Below are 22,435 nucleotides of genomic sequence, written 5' to 3'. Positions count from 1 at the left end.
AAATAATATATATATATATATATATATATATATATATATATATATATATATATATATATATATATATATATATATATATATACATATATATATATATATATATACATATATATATATATATATACATATATATATATATATATATACATATATATATATATATATACATATATATATATATATATACATATATATATATATATATACATATATATATATATATATACATATATATATATATATATATATATATACATATATATATATATATATATATATACATATATATATATATATATACATATATATATATATATATATATATATACATATATATATATATATATATATATATATATATATATATATATATATATTATATTATATATTAAATATATACAGATTAAATATATACTGATGCTTGTAGCAATTAACATTTTTTTACGAAGCAATATTTAATCTTTATTTAAATACTTTCACTCTCTTGAACTGCTTTTCCTAAGCCTTTCCTTAAACAACTCTTCAGATATAAATATATATATAGGGGAATAAAGAAACTCATACAGATTGAGAACAACATGAGAGTGAGTAAATGATGACAGAAGTTTCATTTCTGGGTGAACTATCGCTTTAAATTTTAATTTATCATTCAAATCAAACGTACTGTATACTGTATGAACTATGTAGCTTTATGTTCTCCCACCCCACAAGCGTTTTTACATGCTATAGCCTAGTTTTATGTCTCTCATATCATTATTTAACCTGTCAAATAACAAAATGACATATTCTACTCAATCTTTCGTGTTCATTCAGGTGTTTATTTGGTTAATACGTTTTTATTTTGTAATAATGATTAATGCGAATAGCTGTCTGTACATTACCCTGTGCAATGTGTAACTTTTAGAAGGATCTCTTGACAGAAATGCAACATAATATACATAACTATATTATCAGTGGTGTATAAAGACCTTAGATAATAAACTATCGTGTTTATATATATATATATATATATAAATATATATTAATCTTTCTCAAGGGTTTTTGTCCTCCTAGGAGTTTTCCCACAGGGTTTTTCTCCTAGGTGGTTTTCATCCCCGTTTATATATATATATAAATATATATTAATCTTTCTCGAGGGTTTTTGTCCTCCTAGGAGTTTTCCCACAGGGTTTTTCTTCTAGGTTCTTTTTTCATCCCCGGGAGCTTAGCACTTTACTGTATACGTTATATTATTACTACGCTCGCTTGAACGGTTTATTCTTAGCCGCTGTTGTCTTCTTCTTATATTATCTATTGATTATTCTGTGTTTTTCCCTACATCTATGCATGTAAAGCTGCTTTGAAACAATTAACAATTGTGAAAAGCGCTATATAAATAAAATTGAATTGAATTGAACTCTATTGTTTTTATTAACTTAGAAACTAAGACTTTTTATCTACATACACCACGGGTCTCCTTACATAGAAGTCGCCATCATGTTTCTACAGTAGCCCTAAAAGGACAAACTGCTTTACAGAGCATGTTTTGTTACTATGTTGTCTCAGACGATTATGTGTTTGTCCTTCACTATGCATGTAGGTAGCACTAGCTGTTGGTTGCAATTCACAATCTCACCACTAGATGCCGCTAAAAACCCCACACCGTCCCTTTTAATTACATATACAGGATAATATTTAAACTTGTGCATCACTCAAAAGGAGGAAGTCTGTATAGCACAATTATAACTGCAATTGATTATGATCATAAAATCATTTATCTATATCATTTAATGGCTTCCCTAATAAATACTACACAGCCATGCAGCACTGTTTAACATCACTGACATAGCCAAATCACTGCAAATATGATATAGCTTGTTCTCAGAGGACAGCTTCAGTTAAAGCACAAAATAAAAGCAATTTCAGCTCTTTATCTATACTGCCATAAAACTAGCATATAGCACTGCTTTTTATCTGTTTAACTGTAAATTTGTTTCCCTGTCTAAAGAATAAAAAGATTGCAAGATCTTTGAACGGTTGTAAATTTGTCAAACTGTTCGGTGGAACGCATTTCACAATCAGCGCTGAACAGTTACAGTACTGTAGATGCTTTCATGGGTCAGAACCAAACACAGTCGGTACGGCTAAATCCGTCCATTTCCAGGCTGCCAAATATTCTGATATGGCAGTGGTTCATTATCTTGCTGTATGACAGCTATTATTTAGCTACAGCACAAAGTCTTTTTTGAACTTTTTCCACATTCGGGACAATGCTGCAGAACTGCATGGAATTCTGGGAATCAATTTGTCCTTTCAAAAGATGCAGGAGATTGCTTGCTCCACTGCCAGCAAACATTTGATTGCTCTACACTAATTTACTAAATTCATTAAATTAAATTAAATTCACTGCTAAAAACGCCTGAAATATTTTCATTACTTCAAAAAATACTCATTTTAAACTGTGGATGGGGCAATTATGTTTTCACACATAGCCATTAAACTTCATTAATCGAGAATGTTTTACTCTCCACTCCCAACTTCTAACCCCTCATAATTTTGATCTTTCATCTTTATGCTTTCTGTATTTTTCATCATTTATGTAACTCTATGGTTCATAATAAAAGGGTTCAACAGAAGAGATGATGTTCTTGTATTTTTAAATGGCATGCAAATGTCAGGTCCACATTTTGCCATCTACTGTCTGTGGGCATTTATAACTCTCATCTTCTGTTTCACATCACAGGTTTTGATTTACAACCATATGACGTCAGGTTGTGATGTAAACAAAATGGCAGCCTCCGAGTGAAAATATTTTTCTAAGTTTATTAAAACCGTGACTTTTTTAAATTTCACATTCCCAGTGTTAATCTATTACGCCACATGATGCGTTTATAGTTGGGGTACCCTTTAAACTTTGCAAACAGCAGCAAGTAACATACATATCTGTTGCAGCCAATGTACTGTATGACATACCAGAGATTTCGAGCTTTGTCGAGATGGAGGCAGGAAAGGCTGCCGGCTGAAGACGGCTTCCATCCCCGTAGTGCGTTTCGTCTGCGGAGCGATGGGCTTGTCAGGTTGTGGGGTGGAAGATGTGGACTGGAGCGGAGAAGGAACTGGAAAAGACCAAAAAACATCAGTTCAATAATGAACAACATGCATTTAATGGACCGAAAACATTCTGGATGATATTGATATGAAGAGTCTTACTCTTTTTGTCATTTACAGACTCAGGAGATGAGTCCTCCATCACTGAGGTGGAAATACTGGAGCTGCTGTTTGTTTTCTGAGTGGTGTTTGATTGGTCCTCCTACAGTCAGGCAAAAATGTTCAGGTGAGTTTTCTGGAGAACTCATTCAACATCAGTGGTTAAAACAAAATAAAATCACTCATCTGAATCTGAACTGTCCAGATCGGCCAGCTTAGGTGCCTTGAGCAATCTCTTTCTCTGTGACAGCGGCTGACTGTTTTTGGGGCTTTCAGGTGGTGACGTGCCATTGGCCAGAGACAGCGTGCTGACCGCCAACTTTCGGAGTCCATCAGGGACGTCTGCGTGGGGGGAACATTGACACAATTAGACACCAATCACGAAACCAAATATCCGACAAGGCTTTGCACCAATTGTGCCCAATTCAATTTCATCATACTGACTCATTTTGCAAGTGATGAACTCTGATACACTTGTTAAGACAGTTTAGCCAATAACAAGTTATGTCTTGGTTGCCATAGTAATGACCTAGGCATCATTACTTAGCACAATGCTAAGAGACATTCTTCTACATTTGAGAGATTATTCTTTTGGAGATTATTCGCCTTTAATTGACAGACAATAAGGAGAGGACAGGAAAGTTCATCATCCACGGAACTCAAATTCGGGTCGCCCAAAGCACATGTCGGAGCACTGCCAACTACATTAGCGGCTCAGATGTAGTAGCTGTGCATTACTATAATATGCATTATTGTTAAAATAATAATGCATATCCATCATGACATCTTGGTGTTGCTAAATTCAATACAAAACAAAAATAGGTGGATTCAAACTAAAAGTCTTCTCGGGTCCAAAGAAATGTACCCAACCCCAAATGACCCGAATCACTTTTAACCCTAATCAGACGTGCATACATAATTTTTAGAGAAAGACCCAACCCGAGACCAACCTAAGTAAATAAGACCAGAGTTCTGACCCAGTGGAAATTAGGGGTGTAACGGTACGCAGAAATCACGGTTCGGTGCGAACCCCGGTTTTAAAGCCACGGTTCGGTTCATTTTCGGTACAGTAAGGGAGAAATGCAAACATTAAACTGCAGGTTGTTTATTACTATAAACTTTTTTTTACAATTTGTTTACACTTTTTTAAACACTTTTTATTAAAATATAACATATAAAATATATATAAAATGAAAAAATAATAAATAAAATACTACTGCAAAGTTCTTTTTTACATTATTTTATAACAGAAGGTAACTCTTTTCTTAACCTTCTCTTAAACTTTTTCTACTAAAACCTTGAACTAACAAATTCAATTCCTGAATACATTTATGAACTATTAGCCTACATTTTTGCCACCAAAAATTTTCTGTTTTGATTTATTTTGGATTGTTTAACTCACAGTATTGAATTGGCTATGTACCATCTCTGTATAAAAATAATATTACTGCTCTATGTGTAACTGCATAGCAAGCAACATGATGATATACTTATTATACATTCATTTTGAGATTAGTGAGCTGCATACCTAGCCATCTTTGATCTTTTGCACGTTTCTCCTAATCTTTGCTTGTGTCATCAATGTAAGCTGCCTGTGACTTTACTAACGAACCCCTCCGCAGCTGAGTAACAGCGGAGTAAGCCCGGGTTACAGCTCTTCTCTGTCCCGACCAGCTGATCGCATTGTGACAATGATATGATTGACGTGATGTGCAGATGAAAAATCTGATCACGCATTCCTTATTCTTGCTGTCACAGAAAGCGCGTCTCATGAATGCGTAGCAACGAAAGACGTGCATCCTCTCACGCACTTTTGAAAGAACAAAGCAGCGCGTTGACACGCGTTTAACATGCGCTTTTAGATACGACACGTAAACGTTTACATCAATAATCAAACGGATATACAACTAAGTAAATAAAAATCTTTTTGCGGGCCGAATTATGTTATATGTTTGACAGAAGACTTGCGCTGAACGCGGAGACTTCCGCCACTTAATATGTTCGTGCGGAAACGCACGTATTATGTTCCGCACAGGCGCACACAAAATGCTTTCGGTGCACGTGTGCACCGTGCCGAAAGCCCTGAACCGAAACGGTCCGGTTCGAATACACGTACCGTTACACCCCTAGTGGAAATAGTTTGGAAATCGACTGTACCTAAATGTAAACGGCACCGACTTGTGCAGCACCCATCAGGTAGACAGATAGAAACCCCGGTGGTCTCTCAACCAATTTGGCCCACTGCTTCATTTGTTTTATTTGATGACGAAACCGCTAAATGTGCCGAGGTCTGGCTCAACAAAACCTACCGCCAGTCACACAATGTTGCAAACGCTCTTGGAAAACAGAGGGGGGAAGAAAAAGGACTCGATGCACACACGCAAGAAAGTTCATCTCGGGTGCAAAACACATTCATTTTAAAATGACCTGAGACCCAATGCCGCTAATATTATTCCTGACCCGTGTCCAAGGCACACGTGAAACTTTTAGGCCATGTTTACATTAGAGCATTTGCGTTTTGAAACGGCATTTTAAAATGAAAACGATCCTCGTTTATACTGCCATTTTTAAAAGAATCTTCATCCACACTATACACCACCATAATAAACGCATGAAACATGACCAATCACGTAACTGGGCATGCGCATATAAGTGTAAAATAACTTATTACTCTATTAATAGCTCTATTAAAACTCAATGTATAACCTACTGCACCTATGCTTAACCTGCCCAACTACAAACACACTGCGATCAAACGGACCAAAGAGTGATTTAGCTAAAAACCTAACACTAAATTTAGCTTTTATTTAAAGTGACTTACAGTGCATAGAAGGTATACATTTTTTTTCATTTTGTGCGTTCCCGGAGTTCAAACCCATGACCTTTTGCGCTACTAACGCAATGCTTTGAGCTATACAGGAGCACACATTATGCCATACAAAAACATAAAACAGTATATACTATATACAGTATAAACAGCACTGTTAAATTACAATGGCAAGACCAACTGCAAAGATAAACCATTTTTTTCTATTAAAGGGACACTCCAATTTTTGAAAATATGCTAATTTTCCAACTCCAGTAGAGTTAAACATTTTATTTTTACCATTTTGGAATCCATTCAGCTGATTTCCGGGTCTGGTGGTCCACTTTTAGCATAGCTTAGCATAATCCATTGAATCTGATTAGACCATTAGCATCGCGCAAAAAAACCCAAAGAGTTTGGATATTTTTCTTATTTAAAACTTGACTGTTCTGTATTTACATCGTGTACTAAGACAGACAGAAAATTAAAAGTTGTGATTGTCTATGCAGATACGGCTAGGAACTATACTCTCATTTTGGTGTAATAATCAAGGACTTTGCTGCCGTAACATGGCAGCAGCAGGCGCAGTGATACCACGCACTGCCCGAAAATAGTCCACAGCTATTGAAAGTTACAAAGGGGACTATTTTCAGGCACCGCGCAACATCACCGCGCCCGCCGCAGCCATGTCACAAAATCCTTGATTATAGTATGTAGGGAATAAGTCCTTCTGTGAATATTAGGCTCAAGCGAGATAATCATACATTATGTCAGGGACACAGTATCAAAACACTGACTGCACCATATGACATATAAACTCAAAGTTACATAAGCCCTCCTAAACTAAATTAATCCTCATTCAAAAATAATCAATTCTAAGAGCTCATGTCTTTCAGGTTTGATTCATGTATTTTCAGAGAGGGGTGCGTGAAGCGGTAATGTTTGCATCAGGAATACTTTACCTGAGCTTCTGAACAAGTCCTGCGGGGTGCTTATGCTTTTCCCTGCGCCTAGAAAGCAACATATTTCTCAATGTGATCCCTTAGTCAACAAAAGCACAAGACTTGTTTCTCTATACAGGACATTCACACAATACACCTGCACAGCTCAACACAATCACTTACTCAGAGACTGATAAAAGCACACAGAAGCACAAACACAGTGTAGCCACACGGACGCAGCAGCCTTGACAAAGGACTAATGCGGGATTTGGTGGTGGAGAGAACTGCACGCCCGAAACAGCAGAAGGAATTACAGAGAAAAGTCCTGCACACAGAACCAGCCTGTCCCTCGAATCTGAATAATAAGTCACTATTACGCACTGCCCAATTTTTGCAGTCTCCACACCACCACATTAATGCAACAGGAGGGATTCAGGTACAACCACAAAAGCCAGCGGGTCAATGAGCCAACAGCGGTAAAGTCTTTACCTGATGAGTCAAAACTGATAGACATGCTTAGTGGACGTATTACTGTGAGAAAGGCAGAAGTTATGAATGAAGAGAAGGAGAGAGGGGTAGAGGAAGGAAAGGATAAAGCCATGTGTTAAAATAACGCATCAATGCATTTGAGGTTATATACATAAAAGATTTTCTAGTTAAAACAACTCTGCAATTCATCAGCTTGGCATTGATCCCCTCTCTAAAGCACACTTCTTGGAAATAACACGTTTAGCTGTTCTAGGATTAAATCTGAACTTTGCAATCAAAGTCCATTATAAGGAAAAACAGGCAAAATATTTAACAATACAATAAAGTACAATCAGTGCTATTCACGTAATGCACAGATTCCTGCATTGTAAGCTTTTCTGGTTTAAAAGGTTTGTGATAGACAATGAAAGTTGATTACCTTTGTTCCTAAAGCAGAAAACAAGAAAAAAAAGCTTTCACCACAACAAACTAAAGCCCTTTTCACACAGAGATTAGGGAAAATGTACAGAAAATGCTTCTGGGATTTTTCCGGGATCGTTTGATTTTTGGTTCATGATTTTCCAGAATCTGTGCGTGCATTCACACACATACCGTAAAGATCCCGTAAAGACACGTGACGCATTTAAAGTAGGGATGCTCCAATCAGGATGTTTGCAGCCGATACTGATTCCGATACAGATTTTTTAAAGCTGTTATGCAAGCTCTTCGATGACTGTAACTGTTAACTTTTTTTTAGATAAAGTAATACCACAGATGTTGCCTTTGTTATATTATTTGCAGTAATTAGGTATATTATTGTTTTAATAATGAATCAAATAAATAAGCACAACAAATATTTATTCTGCAAGGAGATATTTAATATCCCTTTAAAACAGGGGTCTCAAACTCAAACTTGCTTGGGGCCATTTCTAAGACAGACATTTCATCGGGGGGCCGCAGTGCTATTTTAACGTTCAAAAAAGTACAATATGTAAATGTCATGTTTAATTTCTATTATTTGATGTATAATAATACTTGAAAATATATGAGAAGTGGTTTAATCATTTTAATATACATTACTTTATAAAAGTAAGAAAATCTTTTTTTCTTAACCAAGACCTATTATAACCTTGCACTAAACTAACAAATTAAATTTCTGTATACATTTATAAACTATTATAAAAAATTACCACCAATAAGTGTTTCTCTTTTTTTGGATTGTTTTCAGTCATAGTATTGACTTCATTATGTTCTTTGTTATTTCAGTTTTAATGAATTTTCTACTATAGCCTATGTGGGAAAATATTAATAAGTGAAAGTGATCCCATAACTTTTGAATGGGTAGTCCATGTTATATAAGCTAGTTGGACAGGAAAAAAATAATACTGCTCTATGTGTAATTATATAGTAAGCTACATAATAATATATTATACTTCATTATATATAGCAGTATACATACTTTTATCTTCTGTACATTTCTCCTCATCTTTTCTCTTTTCTTAACCTGGGCACTTTGATGGCTCTTTTCTTATCTGTAGTTTAAAATGTGTTGCATTATATCTACCGCTCTGCCTCCCATGCGGTGTCTCCATTAGATGCTGTGACGTGAGGTGAACTAAGCCCACCACAGCTCGATCTTCTCTGAGTAACAGCTGAGTATCCACCCGGAAAGTAACAAATCTTCTCTGGACAAACACTACAAAGTCCCGACCAGATTAAATGATCGCATGGTTACAATGATATGATTGATTGAGGCGAGGTTCAGATGAGGAATTAAAATCCGATCACGCATTCCGTTATCCTCGACATACGGAGCGTGCTGTTCATGGCTGCGTAGCAACGGGTGACGCGACCCACGCCACGGAGCGCAACTTCCGCTCCCGAGCACTTTGAAAAGTAATGCTTTGACTCGTTTTAACGCGTTGTTAGACGCGACATGTGAACGAACACTTGAACTTTTAAATAAAAAAATCAAACGAATATAAAACAAAGTGAATGAAAATCTTTCTGCGGGCCAGATGATGTTATATTTTTGAAAGGTGACGCGGGCCGCAGAGAGAGGGAGGGCGGGCCGCAAATGGCCCGCGGGCCGGGAGTTTGAGACCACTGCTTTTAAAGGTTTATGTTTATTAAAAGTAATGAAAATAAAACACTTCACAGTCTTTACTGTACGAATTAAATATACACACATTCACATGAAGTATACCGTTCCTTAGTCAAGAGTAGAGAGTGATTTTATGGAGAGGTGAATTAGGTTACTGTAGCTTTAAGACGTGAGAGAGATCGCTCTGTTCAAGTGCGATGATGACAGGCTGCTGTGTGTGCGCGCGTCAGGTGTACGCGGACAAGAGCAGCTGTGAGGAAAAAGTTTAAATGCTCAAAACTTTAAAACGCATGCAAATAATTAACTTTTGGCATGAGGATGCAATTATCCGTGATAGATGTGTGTTGTATACGCTGTTTGATCGGCATGTGAAGACGTGTCGCGCTGTTGACCGGAGCGCGTCCTCATAGAAAATACACATATCTCTGTAAAGGCAAAGAAAGAAATCCAAATCTGCACATTAGCAATGGTTGTAAAAATGCTTGCACGGCGTAAAAATGCTCTCTAATTGCAGCCGCATTCAGGATCTCTATGATGACAAAGTTAAACAGAAAGATCGGTTTATGAGATCAGCAAATTTAGCGAGTACCGACTGAGTCATTTACTGCCATTATCGGCCAATATCGATCGGCAGCCGATCAATCAAAGCATCCCTAATTTAAAGTCATGTACTTGGTAGGTTTTATCCAAAGCGTCTGAAGTTTGCTAATTATTTGTGATTTCTCTCTCGAGAAACCACGTGTGCGCATTTTTTATCTCCGCTTTAGCGCAAATAGAGCTCCCCGATCTCTGCTTCGGTCCAGTTTACAGACATTTCTCGTTGTGAATGTTGATCTGCGTTAAAATCCTTGTGTCAAAGAGCTGTTCGGATGACACGCGCTTCCTCACTACGGCACGCCCCTTACAGCATTGTTTTGCAGTCTTGTTCACACAGGATGCTTTCCGTGAATGTTACGGCAATGTTACTAGGTCCTCTTTACGAGAGCGATCCCAGAACATTTACAAGACGTGTTTGTGTTCCCACAGAAGCCAATTTGTATTAAATTTTCTTGGATCAAAGTGTTGTGTGAATGGGGTTTAAGTGTAAGATGTGCTTCCATAATTGTAAAACCTCACTAAACCTTTATTTATAGCTAGTCTTCATTTATACACACTGTACCTTAATACTTTAAACAGAGCACTACGATGACTGTGTATGTTCCCTCACTTTAACCTTGTCAATGACAATAGGGTTTATGTTTATGAATCTACTGTCACATAACAAAACGGATCAATCCAAGACATGAATCTCAAGTTACAAATATTAAAATGGGTAGAGTTAAGAGGAAAACAGAGGCAATTGCATTGCAGATAGTCATGTTAGAGAAGACAAAAGCAGTCATGCATGCGAGTGACACTACAACAGATCTGCAATGCTGTTTAATATCTATTCAGCCATCCAGAGAGATTCAATCCTGGTTTTAGCTTTACATACTCACCTCCTGCCATGCGTATATACTGTATGATATTTGGGTTAAACCCTCGTATTGTTTTAAACCAGCATGACTTGTTTGAACTGTTGCGATAAATATCATGGTATTTTTTTAACATCTCATGAAAGTGAATGGGGACTGGGGCTGTCAAGACCCAAAAGACAAATAGCAACATAAAAGGGAAGATGTTAAGTAAATAATGTCGGCTCTTTCTCACACAAAGCTAGTGCATGGCTTCAAAAGACCTGGGAATATAGCATGATACATTACAGTGCCTCTTTGACATTTTGGGACTTGAAAGACCCTGTCCCCATTCACTTTTATTATAAAGAGAAAGCAATGGGAAAGAGAAAGTCAAATGTGTCTGCAACAACACAATGATTGTTAACTATCAAAACAAAATGCTGTTTGATGTATTGTACAAATCCATTTAACATAAAAATGTGTGTACTACAGTACGTATTTTGGAAAAAAATATTATATGCGCTTACTAAAACAATTATGTGTGTTTACAGGAGTGAACGTGTGGAAATCTACTAACCCAGTCGACTCCTGCGGATCATATCGGGAGAGACAGGCCTGAGCTTCCTCTCTGATCGGATCTCCGCCAGGATGCGTTCATGAAGACTTGGAGGTTGTGGAAGATGAGGCTTTAGCTTACGAGCAGAAGCCTTAAAGAATATAAGCATGCAAAATGATTGACAGGTCTAGCATTAATAGTTGAAAAATGTGCAATGGAAATAATATTTCACTGCTTGTTAGATGATATAAAATCACATGTGTGTTTTCATTCTTACAGGGTTCAGAGGAGGTCTGGATCGAATGAACTCCAGTATCATCTCATGAGCGCTTTTCTTTAACCTTGGAGGAATATCACCATTCACCTGCAACAATGAGAGGGGTCAAAGGTTAGACAGACTTATCACAATTAAAGGTGCAATGTGTGACATTTAAAAGGATCTCTTGACAGAAAAGCAATTTAGTATACATAACTATATTATCAGTAGTGTATAAAGTCCTTACACAATGAACTGTATTGTTTTTATTACATTAGAATAAGCCGTTTTTATCTCCATACACCGCTGGTTTCCTAACATGTAATCGCTGCTATGTTCCTACATGAACCCTAATCGGACAAACTCCTCTACTAAGGGCGCTTTGTCCCTACGTTGTCTGGTGTGCAATCTCACCACTAGATGCCACTAAAATCTACAAACAGCACCTTTAACCCATGTCATGAGCTAACTCTAAAACCTATAGCACTTTCTGATACAACAATTACATATTGAAGCTCAAAACATGACTTAGGAATTCAAAACAGAATGTACATTGCAGCCTAAAGAACAATTCAAACAATCTTGATGACAGCCATGTGACATCATCCATGTTAATAACTGGAGGCAAAGGTGTGCAAGGTGTTACATCACACAGTTCACACTGCCTTAAGGTGTTGTCTGTGATGTGGCAAACCTATAGATTTGTTTTTGAACTGTGAACTCCTCCCATACTTTTTACAGACTTTATTAACTTTCAATGTTCTGGTATCATTCAATTTTTTCTTAACCTTATAAAACAGTAGTTTCATACCCTTCAGCTTCGAAAATAACTCTGCTCGTTGTCCGATAAGCAAAGTAAACATTGTTGTGGGTTATGATCATGTACCAAAGAGCAATAAAAGCGAAATGGGCTTTACTGACATTATGAGAAAGCTATAAACTACACGCATGCCTGTTTGCTCTAAGAAAATGAAAGTTTAAGAATAGCTTTCGGTGAAAGATGAAAAATTGACAAAAGATACATGTTTCTTAAGCAAAAAGGGCATTTGCTCGATAGACCGTAAAACTCGCTTTTTAATGTTCAACAGTTTATGTACTCTATATGCATCATAGGACAATTCCTATCATCATATTATTGTGTAACATTCCTTAAGCACTCGTCACTTGATCCAATATAATAATCAAGAGCCAATGTCCTAGTATGATTGGTTGCAAGCACACACCTTAACCTTACGAAGTTTATAACGCTTGGACCGGATGTCATCCATGAGCATCTCGTAAGGTGTCAGCTGGAACTCGATAGGCAGAGGGTTATACTGACGCTCCTGCACCTTCTTCAGCTTAACCCCGTTCCTCAGGTCCCTCATCACCTGAACCCAGAAACATGCCTGTGGAAAATAAAGTATATAAAGCATACTTAGACCTAGCTCATGACTATCCTAAAAAAATGTAATCTCATAACAGCACACAATCATATTGTATTCAGCTCCATTCGACCCGATATGATTTTCATGCAGAAAGGGCTTATGGGATTGATTCATATTTTACCCAGTCAGCGTTCTGCAGCTCGTTCAGGTCTCTGACCGGCTCCTCTGAGGTTTCGCCTTCCATTCTTCGCAAATTCTGAAACAGAAAAAAACATCTTTACAGTACTCTATACTGTGAAAGTATGCATACTACATTTGGCTTTCAAAGATGCCCTTAAATGCACACTTGGGGAAAGAATGCAAAAGTCAATTTATTCATTAAGGATGTGGTTTGCTTGTAAACCGATTCATTTTGATGTGCAAGTAAATCAGTAGGCCAGAGTTAACTATAAAAAGCAATGATCAATAACCAGCTAATGCAGCTTTTACCATGTACACCATTGCCAAACACCGATTTTCACACACAGGGTTGAATCTGGGATAACAACGTCAATGACAGACTTTCTCTGGTTGTAAATGTGAGAATTGGTTAGCTAGCTGCTCATCTGTAGGGATGGGACGATTACTGGTTTCAAGATTAACCACGATAAAATGTCGTGGCGGTTAGTATTATCGTTTAAAAATTTATTATCATTACAACCGTGTTTGATTACCATGATTTTGAAAACTTGCGGTAAATCTTGTCCAGCCAGAATCAGTTTGACGCAGACGCACACATGCAAACGTTTTTTGCACAAGAAGGCATTTAAGGGATAATGTATTGTATTCATTCATGGTAAACTTATTTTTTTTACCACAGAAATAATTTCAGGGACATGAAATATTAAATTGTGATTTTCAAAAATAAAACTTGTTTTCAGTGTGTGTATCAGTTCTTTTTGAACATTTTCATCTCATTTTAACAAAACCATGATAACATTGATAACCGTGATAACTTTGGTCACTATAAACATGATATGAAATTCCCATCCTTAGGTTATAAATGTATCATGTACATAAATCTGCAGCACAGAAGATACAACTCACTTTAAAAAATAGGTGCAGGGCTCCAGACTAACTTTTTTCACTAGGAGCACAGTGGCCCCCAATTGAAAATTTTAGGGGCGCAACCAGAAAATTTAGGGGCACACACCGTAAATCAACATGCTAACCAAATCATCATATTTCTACTAATTTCTACTGTATTACTGATAAATACTTAGATAATAGATGATGAAAGTACAATGTGCTGTTTCAAATTCAGTGTCACATCACAAAAAAAGGTCACATTTACTGGTCGGACATGTGCGACTGGATGTAAAATTCAGTGGCACACTCTCAAATTTTGGTGGCAGTCTGGAGCCCTGGGGTGGGTTATTTTTTACCCACGTTGGATAAGTATTGGACAAAAAAACACATATTGAGTTAAAAATGACCCAATGTTGGGTTGTTGTTATGCAACCATGGGTTATAATAACCCAGCAGTTGGGGGTTAAAACAACCCAGCATTAGGTCAATTTTAATCCAGCGGTGTCCAATATTTACCCAAAATGGGTATTAGGGTTTGTTTTGGTTCATTAAGAATTAGGCTGCGACAATGCAATGAACAATATGGTCATAACTTATTATTTGGTAAACATTTTGGTCATAATAACTAAGAATTATGTAAGACAGACAGGATCAGGCATATTGTCAGAACAAAAAAGCATTATTTTACTGTCGCATGGATTTCTTTGTACATGACCAAGCCCTGACACTGCCTCGACATGAATGAACAAAACAGACATACAGAAACCGAGCTAATAATATCCAAGCTAAAAGAGTTTGATGTCTTACATAAACAGCTGTATGGCGTCATAAAAACGTAACTTAAAACAGAGCGTTTCTTTCATGAATCAGAAAGTTCATGTACTTTCATGTACTGTGGTATTTCTGACAACCTTTCTTAGATCAGCCGATTCTGTATTTTCATAAATTCATATCTGAATCGTTGACTGATAGCGTACACTTCTGAAAGTGCGCTAGTACTGGGACATTACCTTTGGCACGAGTGTGAATGATTCAGTGATTTATACTGCATATGTTCTTATCTCACAAACTAGATGACAGATAGTATGTGCGACATTACATTTACAATGCAAAAACAAAGTTAATTTTAGTGATTTACTGTTTTCTACATAAATGATCCTACATAATATAAAGAACATTTTGTGAAAATATAATCTTGATATCTTTATTATTGACTGAGTGTAAGGCGATGTCAAAGATTAACATCAATGTGAAATCAATGCTTCTAATCTCATAATCAGATTATAGCCTGGATTATACAGACAGGGTCACATCCCTAGACTAGCTGATAGCAGCTCACCCTTAAGACAGTCATCTTAGTCGAATGCATGTGCTTTTTACTCAGTGTTTTCTGAAAGTCTGGTTCAGTGAGAAGTTATTGGAAGTAGGCTTATGTAAATAAAGTGCATTGAGATAAAGATCACATGATGATTACCGATTAAACAGTTACACTCCGTACCAACATGCATGCAATCTCATTAAAATCTTTCTAATGGCTCTTTGTTAACTTAAGGATTACATAACCCAAATAAGCAAATAAACACAAATTCTGGAATGTTCTCCTGAATATGAGGCCATGTACAAATGGAACCTGTAATTCACGCAAGTCTGGTGGTACATGTACAGTTTTATAATTGATGACTGCTAAACTTTATTACTGATCATTGTTCCAGGCAGCTCTTGGTTAATAATAATTAGGGATGCACCGAAGCAAAATTTTGGATCCAATACCAATTATTAGGGAGGACATGTACTGATAGCGATAGATACAGTAACTTTGCAAATTATTATGAAACCCTATAAGTGAAAGGCATACAAACAGCAATTTTTATGTGTCAGTACCGATTACAGCCTGATATATCGGTGCATCTCTAATATAAAAAAAAGTTATTCCAAGTATTAACAATGATAGTTATACTAAATAGCTTATAATACAACAGCTTAACTCACGCTATAGCACACATTCAGGCATGGGACGGTATGAGATTTTGGCAGTATGATAATCTTAAGCTAAAATACCACAGTGTTGCAGTATTGGTATTGCAACATTAAAATGTGTTATGCGCATACAAACAACAATTTTTCAACTGGAAACAATACATTTAATAATATACACTCACCTAAAGGATTATTAGGAACACCATACTAATACTGTGTTTGACCCCCTTTCGCCTTCAGAACTGCCTTAATTCTACGTGGCATTGATTCAACAAGGTGCTAAAAGCATTCTTTAGAAATGTTGGCCCATATTGATAGAATAGCATCTTGCAGTTGATGGAGATTTGTGGGATGCACATCCAGGGCATGAAGCTCCCATTCCAACCACATCCCAAAGATGCTCTACTGGGTTGAGATCTGGTGACTGTGGGGGTCATTTTAGTACAGTGAACTCATTGTCATGTTCAAGAAACCAATTTGAAATGATTCGAGCTTTGTGACATTATCCTGCTGAAAGTAGCCATCAGAGGATGGGTACATGGTGTTCATAAAGGGATGGACATGGTCAGAAACAATGCTCAGGTAGGCCGTGGCACTTAAACAATGCTCAATTGGCACTAAGGGGCCTAAAGTGTGCAAAGAAAACATCCCCCACACCATTACACCACCACCACCAGCCTGCACAGTGGTAACAAGGCATGATGGATCCATGTTCTCATTCTGTTTACACCAAATTCTGACTCTACCATCTGAATGTCTCAACAGAAATCGAGACTCATCAGACCAGGCAATAATTTCCAGTCTTCAACTGTCCAATTTTGGTGGAAATTGTACCCTCTTTTTCCTATTTGTAGTGGAGATGAGTGGTACCCGGTGGGGTCTTCTGCTGTTGTAGCCCATCGCGCTTCAAGTTTGTGTGTGTTGTGGCTTCACAAATGCTTTGCTGCATACCTCGGTTGTAACGATTGGATATTTCAGTCAAAGTTGCTCTTCTATCAGCTTGAATCAGTCGGCTCATTCTCCTCTGACCTCTAGCATCAACAAGACATTTTCACCCACGGGACTGCCGCATACTGGATGTTTTTCCCTTTTCACACCATTCTTTGTAAACCTTAGAAATGGTTGTGCGTGAAAGTCCCAGTAACTGAGCAGATTGTGAAATACTCAGACCGGCCCGTCTGGCACCAACAACCATGTCACGCTCAAAATTGTTTAAATCACCTTTCTTTCCCATTCTGACATTCAGTTTGGAGTTCAGGAGATTGTATTGACCAGGACCACACCCCTAAATGCATTGAAGCAACTGCCATGTGATTGGTTGATTAGATAATTGCATTAATGAGAAATTGAACAGGTGTTCCTAATAATCCTTTAGGTGAGTGTATAATGACTTTAATCTCAAAATTATATTTATTCTGACTTTTTTCTCTAAAAATATTTTATTTTTTATTTTAGCTTGGCCCTAATCCTCCTTGGTAGGAGTCATCATCGGTCCACTAAATCTATTCAGTTTAGACAAACACAAACAGCTTTCTGAGGAAGTCTAACAGTACAAAAACACAACTGTTCTGATTTTCACCCTGTCTGGACATGGATCCCCGGCTACTCGGAAATAGGTGCCGCTAACATCTTTAAAACAATGATAAAAGCAAAGAAACAAAAACAAGGCAGCTTTAACAATGGCCTGTAAGCAATCGCTACCATCCGTGAGGAGGAAACTACCAATGATCCGTTTGGTATGTGCTTATAATGGACGGTATGTGACATTTCGCAGTGCTTATAAAGGTTTTTGTGGTTTCAATGATGTGTGAAATGAATAATAAAATGTCTCATCTAAGGATCTGCTGTTTTTCTGGGTCATTAGTAGAGTCATGTGATGAACTTTACCTCTCTGGCACTCTTGATCTTCTCCAGAAAGCTGCGCAGCTCCTTGGTCTCGGCATACAGGGCTCGACATACGGCCTGGTAGTGGTCAAGAGAATCTGATTGGCTGGGAAGGTGAGATGTGCAAAGCTGGAGACCAGAAAACAGTGAGATGTAAATCGCAGCATCACAGTTTAAGATTTTTTTAGGATTTGTTTTCTTAACATTTAAGTTCAAGACATTAACATAATACGTCTGTGATTTTATATATTTCTGACTTCAGATTCATGTACTGATCAATCAGACAGGTTGCTGGCAATGAATCAACCACCAACCATTACTTTATCCAAAGTTTTGAAAAAGTTGCCAATTAAGACAGCATTTAACATTTAGTCTAAGGAGCCTAAGCTTACAGGTAGGAACAGTATTAGGGCTATGGAAAAAACAACAACATCCATTTTATTAAAGAAACACTTGTCTAGCCCATTCACAATCACCAAGCAGAAAGCAAGTATGAACACAAAACATTAATAGCGAAACAAATTACCCAATCTGTCAAGAAGTTTTAACTGTGTGTTAGACAAGGGTTACATATCTTAAAGTCAATGCAAGACAGGAATTACAGAAGATTTCCTTAAGGAACTAATCTTAAGGAAACGACTTTGATAAAATAACCCTGGCATCTTTTAGACAGGCACTTATGAAAATCATTTTCAGTCTGATCATTTAATCCTTGCATTACACATATTATGTTTTGGCACATAGCTAAGAGCCAAACCCAAAGTTTGCATGACTGGAAGGTGAAAAACACTTAAAGTTCAGTGTCTCACGCATTATGATTTTAGCATGAGATGAATTTGAAATCACCCTGACTAACCTTCAACCGGCTTAATGGCATTTTTCCCCACACCTGCCCCTGTACCCTGCCCTGTTCAGGAATGTCTTACACAGCGTATCGTCACCTTCTACCTGAGGAGTTTCACCATGAAATCACGCTTTACAAGAATACTGGCTACGTCAAGAGAAAGTGAATCTCTCTCACTCACCTAAAGGATTATTAGGAGCAAAACTGTTCGAAAATATCTGTTTACCCTGATAGAAGGGAGAGTCCTAGCAAAAATGGGTACTTAAAAAAAACAACAATATAACCCCTTCAGACCTTCAGGTTTTTAATCAGTGTGCCTTAATTTAATTTGTTAATCATCTTTTTTTTTTGGACATGTGATGTCCATTCCAGTGGATGCAGGGTCTGAAAGGGTTAAAGACTAACTTTTCACTTAAAAATGTAATTATGGAAATATGTTCCCAACCTCATTCCAAACCCGCATAACTTTTTGAAATGTGCAGCATAATTTGCCATCAGTTTACCTGAAACAGGAAGTTATAATGGAACTATCGAGAAAACCCTTCCACTTTTTTACATTTAGTCATTTAGCAGACACTTTTATCCAAAGCGACTTACAAATGATGTTAACAATAGGGCTGGGTATCGATTCAGATGTTCCAGATCGATTCAATTTCGATTCACAAGCTATCAAATCGATTCAATTTTCGATTCCAGTTCTCGGGTCGGTTTTTATACTCGATTCTCGATTCAACTCAATGAATATAGATTTAATACAAATACTATATTAATAAAAAAGAACATTGAACAGCAGTTTACAAGTGGGTAATTAATAAAAATAAATTAAACACTATCTTCGTCGTCTTGCTTGCGTAATCTAAAATGCTTCCATACCTCTGACTTTTTATGTGAAGGTGGCATCAAAGTCGACGAAGCACCTGAAACCATCATTTTAAGCACTGAATGAATGAATGAATGACATGCTCGCCTTTCGCTCCTCGGTAACATCGTGCAAGGCAAAAAAGAGGGTGACATCTAGTGAAGAAGACTAGTAATTAGATTAACGTTAAGCTTACGTTCAATGTTTGCGGAAATAAATATGAAAAAAAAGTATTTGTATTTATACTAAAAGGAGAAAAGTTTTATTTTAAATTTATGGGGGCTTTAAAAAAGATAATGTGTGCAGAGCTGAATAAATATCTATATCTAAGTATATCTATGTCTTGTAGTACACTATCGTAGGCATATGTCTTGTGTACATTATCGTCATTCTTGTCTTTGATATCTCTATCTCTCCGTCTCTCTCTAAATATAGAACCAGGACGGGTATACTCATGTGCTAGGAGAAATCTAATGTCACGGTTCGTCTCTCAACACTAAAGACAGGCAGAGGCCGAAAAGAAGACGAGTATTATCGAACCAGTCCCAAAAAAGCCCTGCAGAAAACCTAATTTACTGTGACCTAAACTGACCACTACAGGAAGCCATTTCAATGTCATGCCAGGTCCAACCTTGCACACTTAAAAACTATGCAAATATAGCCTAGTCATATTCTTTCTATTCATAGTTAGTAAAGGGCTTTCTCCATTGGCTTACTGTCATATACCACAGTAATTCAAAACGATTGTGGTGATAAGTGTTTAAAAAGCTTTAAGGGAGTCTTAGAGGAAAGCAGTACATAAGTGGACCTGTGAGAACAGCTTAATGAATATCAGTATCTTTTAGTAAATTTTTAAGATCAAGAAAGAGTATAAAGTGTCTAGGATGATCCCACATGTATGGGTGATTCTCACGAAAACTTGGTTTGAAAAATGTCAAGCATGAAAATGTAAAAATTGCTTGAATTTTTTTCCTACCAGACATTGAAAAACAAAGTCTGGAGTAAATGGGAATATTAATTTAAAAACTTTTACTTATCATTTAACACTTTTTGTAACATAATTAAAAAAATTAGTCCTAAAAAATCTCATTACCGCAACAGTCAGAAAACATCAACACTGACATATTTTCAAAATGACATGACAAACCTAAAAGAACATAATTTGGAGATTCTGCACATGCATTTAAAATCAAAGTATTATGCTTCTATTAATTAAATTAACATTTAATAAGCATCTGTTGCGGTAATGATAATCAAAATGTCGTGTAAGCATTCTGACAAGACAATATTTCAAATTAACTGTAAAAAAATGATCATCTTGAAGTAACTGGTCCATGTGCTTGGTCACTCAAAATCAAACTTTATTAAAATTCTGTATGTGTGCTTAAACTGTTCTCAAAAAGTGTTGCGGAGGATGAGAACATCAGGCATGGACACAACATTTTCCTAATTTTTCTTCATTATTATTATAAATGAATATTCAGTAAATATTTTTTCTGTCATCTAAAGTAGTCTAGCAAAACATCCATTCTTTTTCTTAATATTTTTGTGTTAATTTGATTAAATTACAACATAACGCATGTTCAAACACAGCCGGACACATTGCGGTAATGAGAATTTCAGCAGAAAATGAGATAAAATTTACAATTATAAATTCTTATGTTGAAATCACACATTGTGCAAGGTAGAACACAGTATTGTGTTAATTCTGATGCTTTTTAATGTTACTATATTACACATTTTAAAGCTAAAATCATTAGTGCCGTGGTGTTTCAATGGTTTCGTGAGAATCACCCGTATACTTGTTTTAGCCACAAAAAAAAAAATAATAATAATATACTACTTACAGACATGATGTCACGATAGCCATGGATGTTAGAGACATCTGCAGGTTCTTCATCTCCTTCTCCCTCATCCTCTTCCTCAGTTGCCTCATAGCCTTCATCAGGGCAGGGGTCCTTCTCTGTCTCCGCTATGTTGGTCATGAGATAGATGAGCTGCTCCAGAGGAGGACTTAGTTCTCGTTCCTCATGTTCCTTCAGGCCGTAATCCAGAGCCTTATAGATCATAATACCCAGAGACTCTATGATCTGTAACACATAATATCACATTCATTAAGCATTGCTGAACAAATCAAAGCACATCAGCAGCAAGATCAACACGTAGTTTGACATAAACCTCAAACATCTATAAACCCAAACGTGACTACTGATAAAAGACATAAAGGAGACAATACCCTCTTACACAGGCCATGTTATGGTCTCATGACTCTCTGAGCTCAGTATGGTTTAATGGCGAGGAATTTCTAATGTCTAGACAATTGAGATCTCACATATTGAGATTACATTAAATTCCAGCTTCATACAATCATGTTTCCCATCATGTGCATGACTACTGTGGGAAATGCCTTCTGGTAACACGTAGCCAATATTATAGAGTTTAATTTAAGGAGTTTGGTCAGAGCACACTTATGTACTCGCAAGTCAGCTGATAATTACACCGAAAAACCAAGACCCAACAAATGACCAATTATATCCAGCTAAAAAAACAAACTGTGAGAAGAGTTTATGTAAGGAAATTACATTATGCAATTACAGTAGATGTGTATGGACAATCAGCTCAGGCAGGACACAAAAATCACGTGTTTATTTTCAAGCTGGATCAAACATGGACTAATAGATTA

The 22,435-nt window shown here is 36.8% G+C and overlaps 1 protein-coding gene across 6 annotated transcripts in view; it reads right to left on the bottom strand.

Annotated features, from left to right (window-relative positions):
* Window positions 1-22,435, bottom strand: part of spire1a (spire-type actin nucleation factor 1a) — a 54,989-nt gene that overhangs the window by 4,709 nt on the left and 27,845 nt on the right. For 2 of the 6 annotated variants that reach the window (XM_055219951.2, XM_055219952.2), the window contains exons 3-13: window positions 21,600-21,842; window positions 18,053-18,178; window positions 13,302-13,376; window positions 12,977-13,141; window positions 11,775-11,861; window positions 11,519-11,648; window positions 7,423-7,464; window positions 6,955-7,002; window positions 3,371-3,528; window positions 3,190-3,289; window positions 2,953-3,095 (exon numbers count right to left, since the gene is read on the bottom strand). In XM_055219951.2, the coding sequence (XP_055075926.2) occupies window positions 2,953-3,095; window positions 3,190-3,289; window positions 3,371-3,528; window positions 6,955-7,002; window positions 7,423-7,464; window positions 11,519-11,648; window positions 11,775-11,861; window positions 12,977-13,141; window positions 13,302-13,376; window positions 18,053-18,178; window positions 21,600-21,842 (1,317 nt within the window). The remainder of the gene's footprint in view (window positions 1-2,952; window positions 3,096-3,189; window positions 3,290-3,370; window positions 3,529-6,954; window positions 7,003-7,422; window positions 7,465-11,518; window positions 11,649-11,774; window positions 11,862-12,976; window positions 13,142-13,301; window positions 13,377-18,052; window positions 18,179-21,599; window positions 21,843-22,435) is intronic. The other 4 variants (XM_055219953.2, XM_073858217.1, XM_055219954.2 and 1 more) reach the window with 2 other exon arrangements.

This window comes from Misgurnus anguillicaudatus, chromosome 20, assembly GCF_027580225.2.
Source record: "Misgurnus anguillicaudatus chromosome 20, ASM2758022v2, whole genome shotgun sequence".
Classification (NCBI taxonomy): Eukaryota; Metazoa; Chordata; class Actinopteri; order Cypriniformes; family Cobitidae; genus Misgurnus; species Misgurnus anguillicaudatus.
This window is presented reverse-complemented; position numbering and strand designations above follow the sequence as displayed.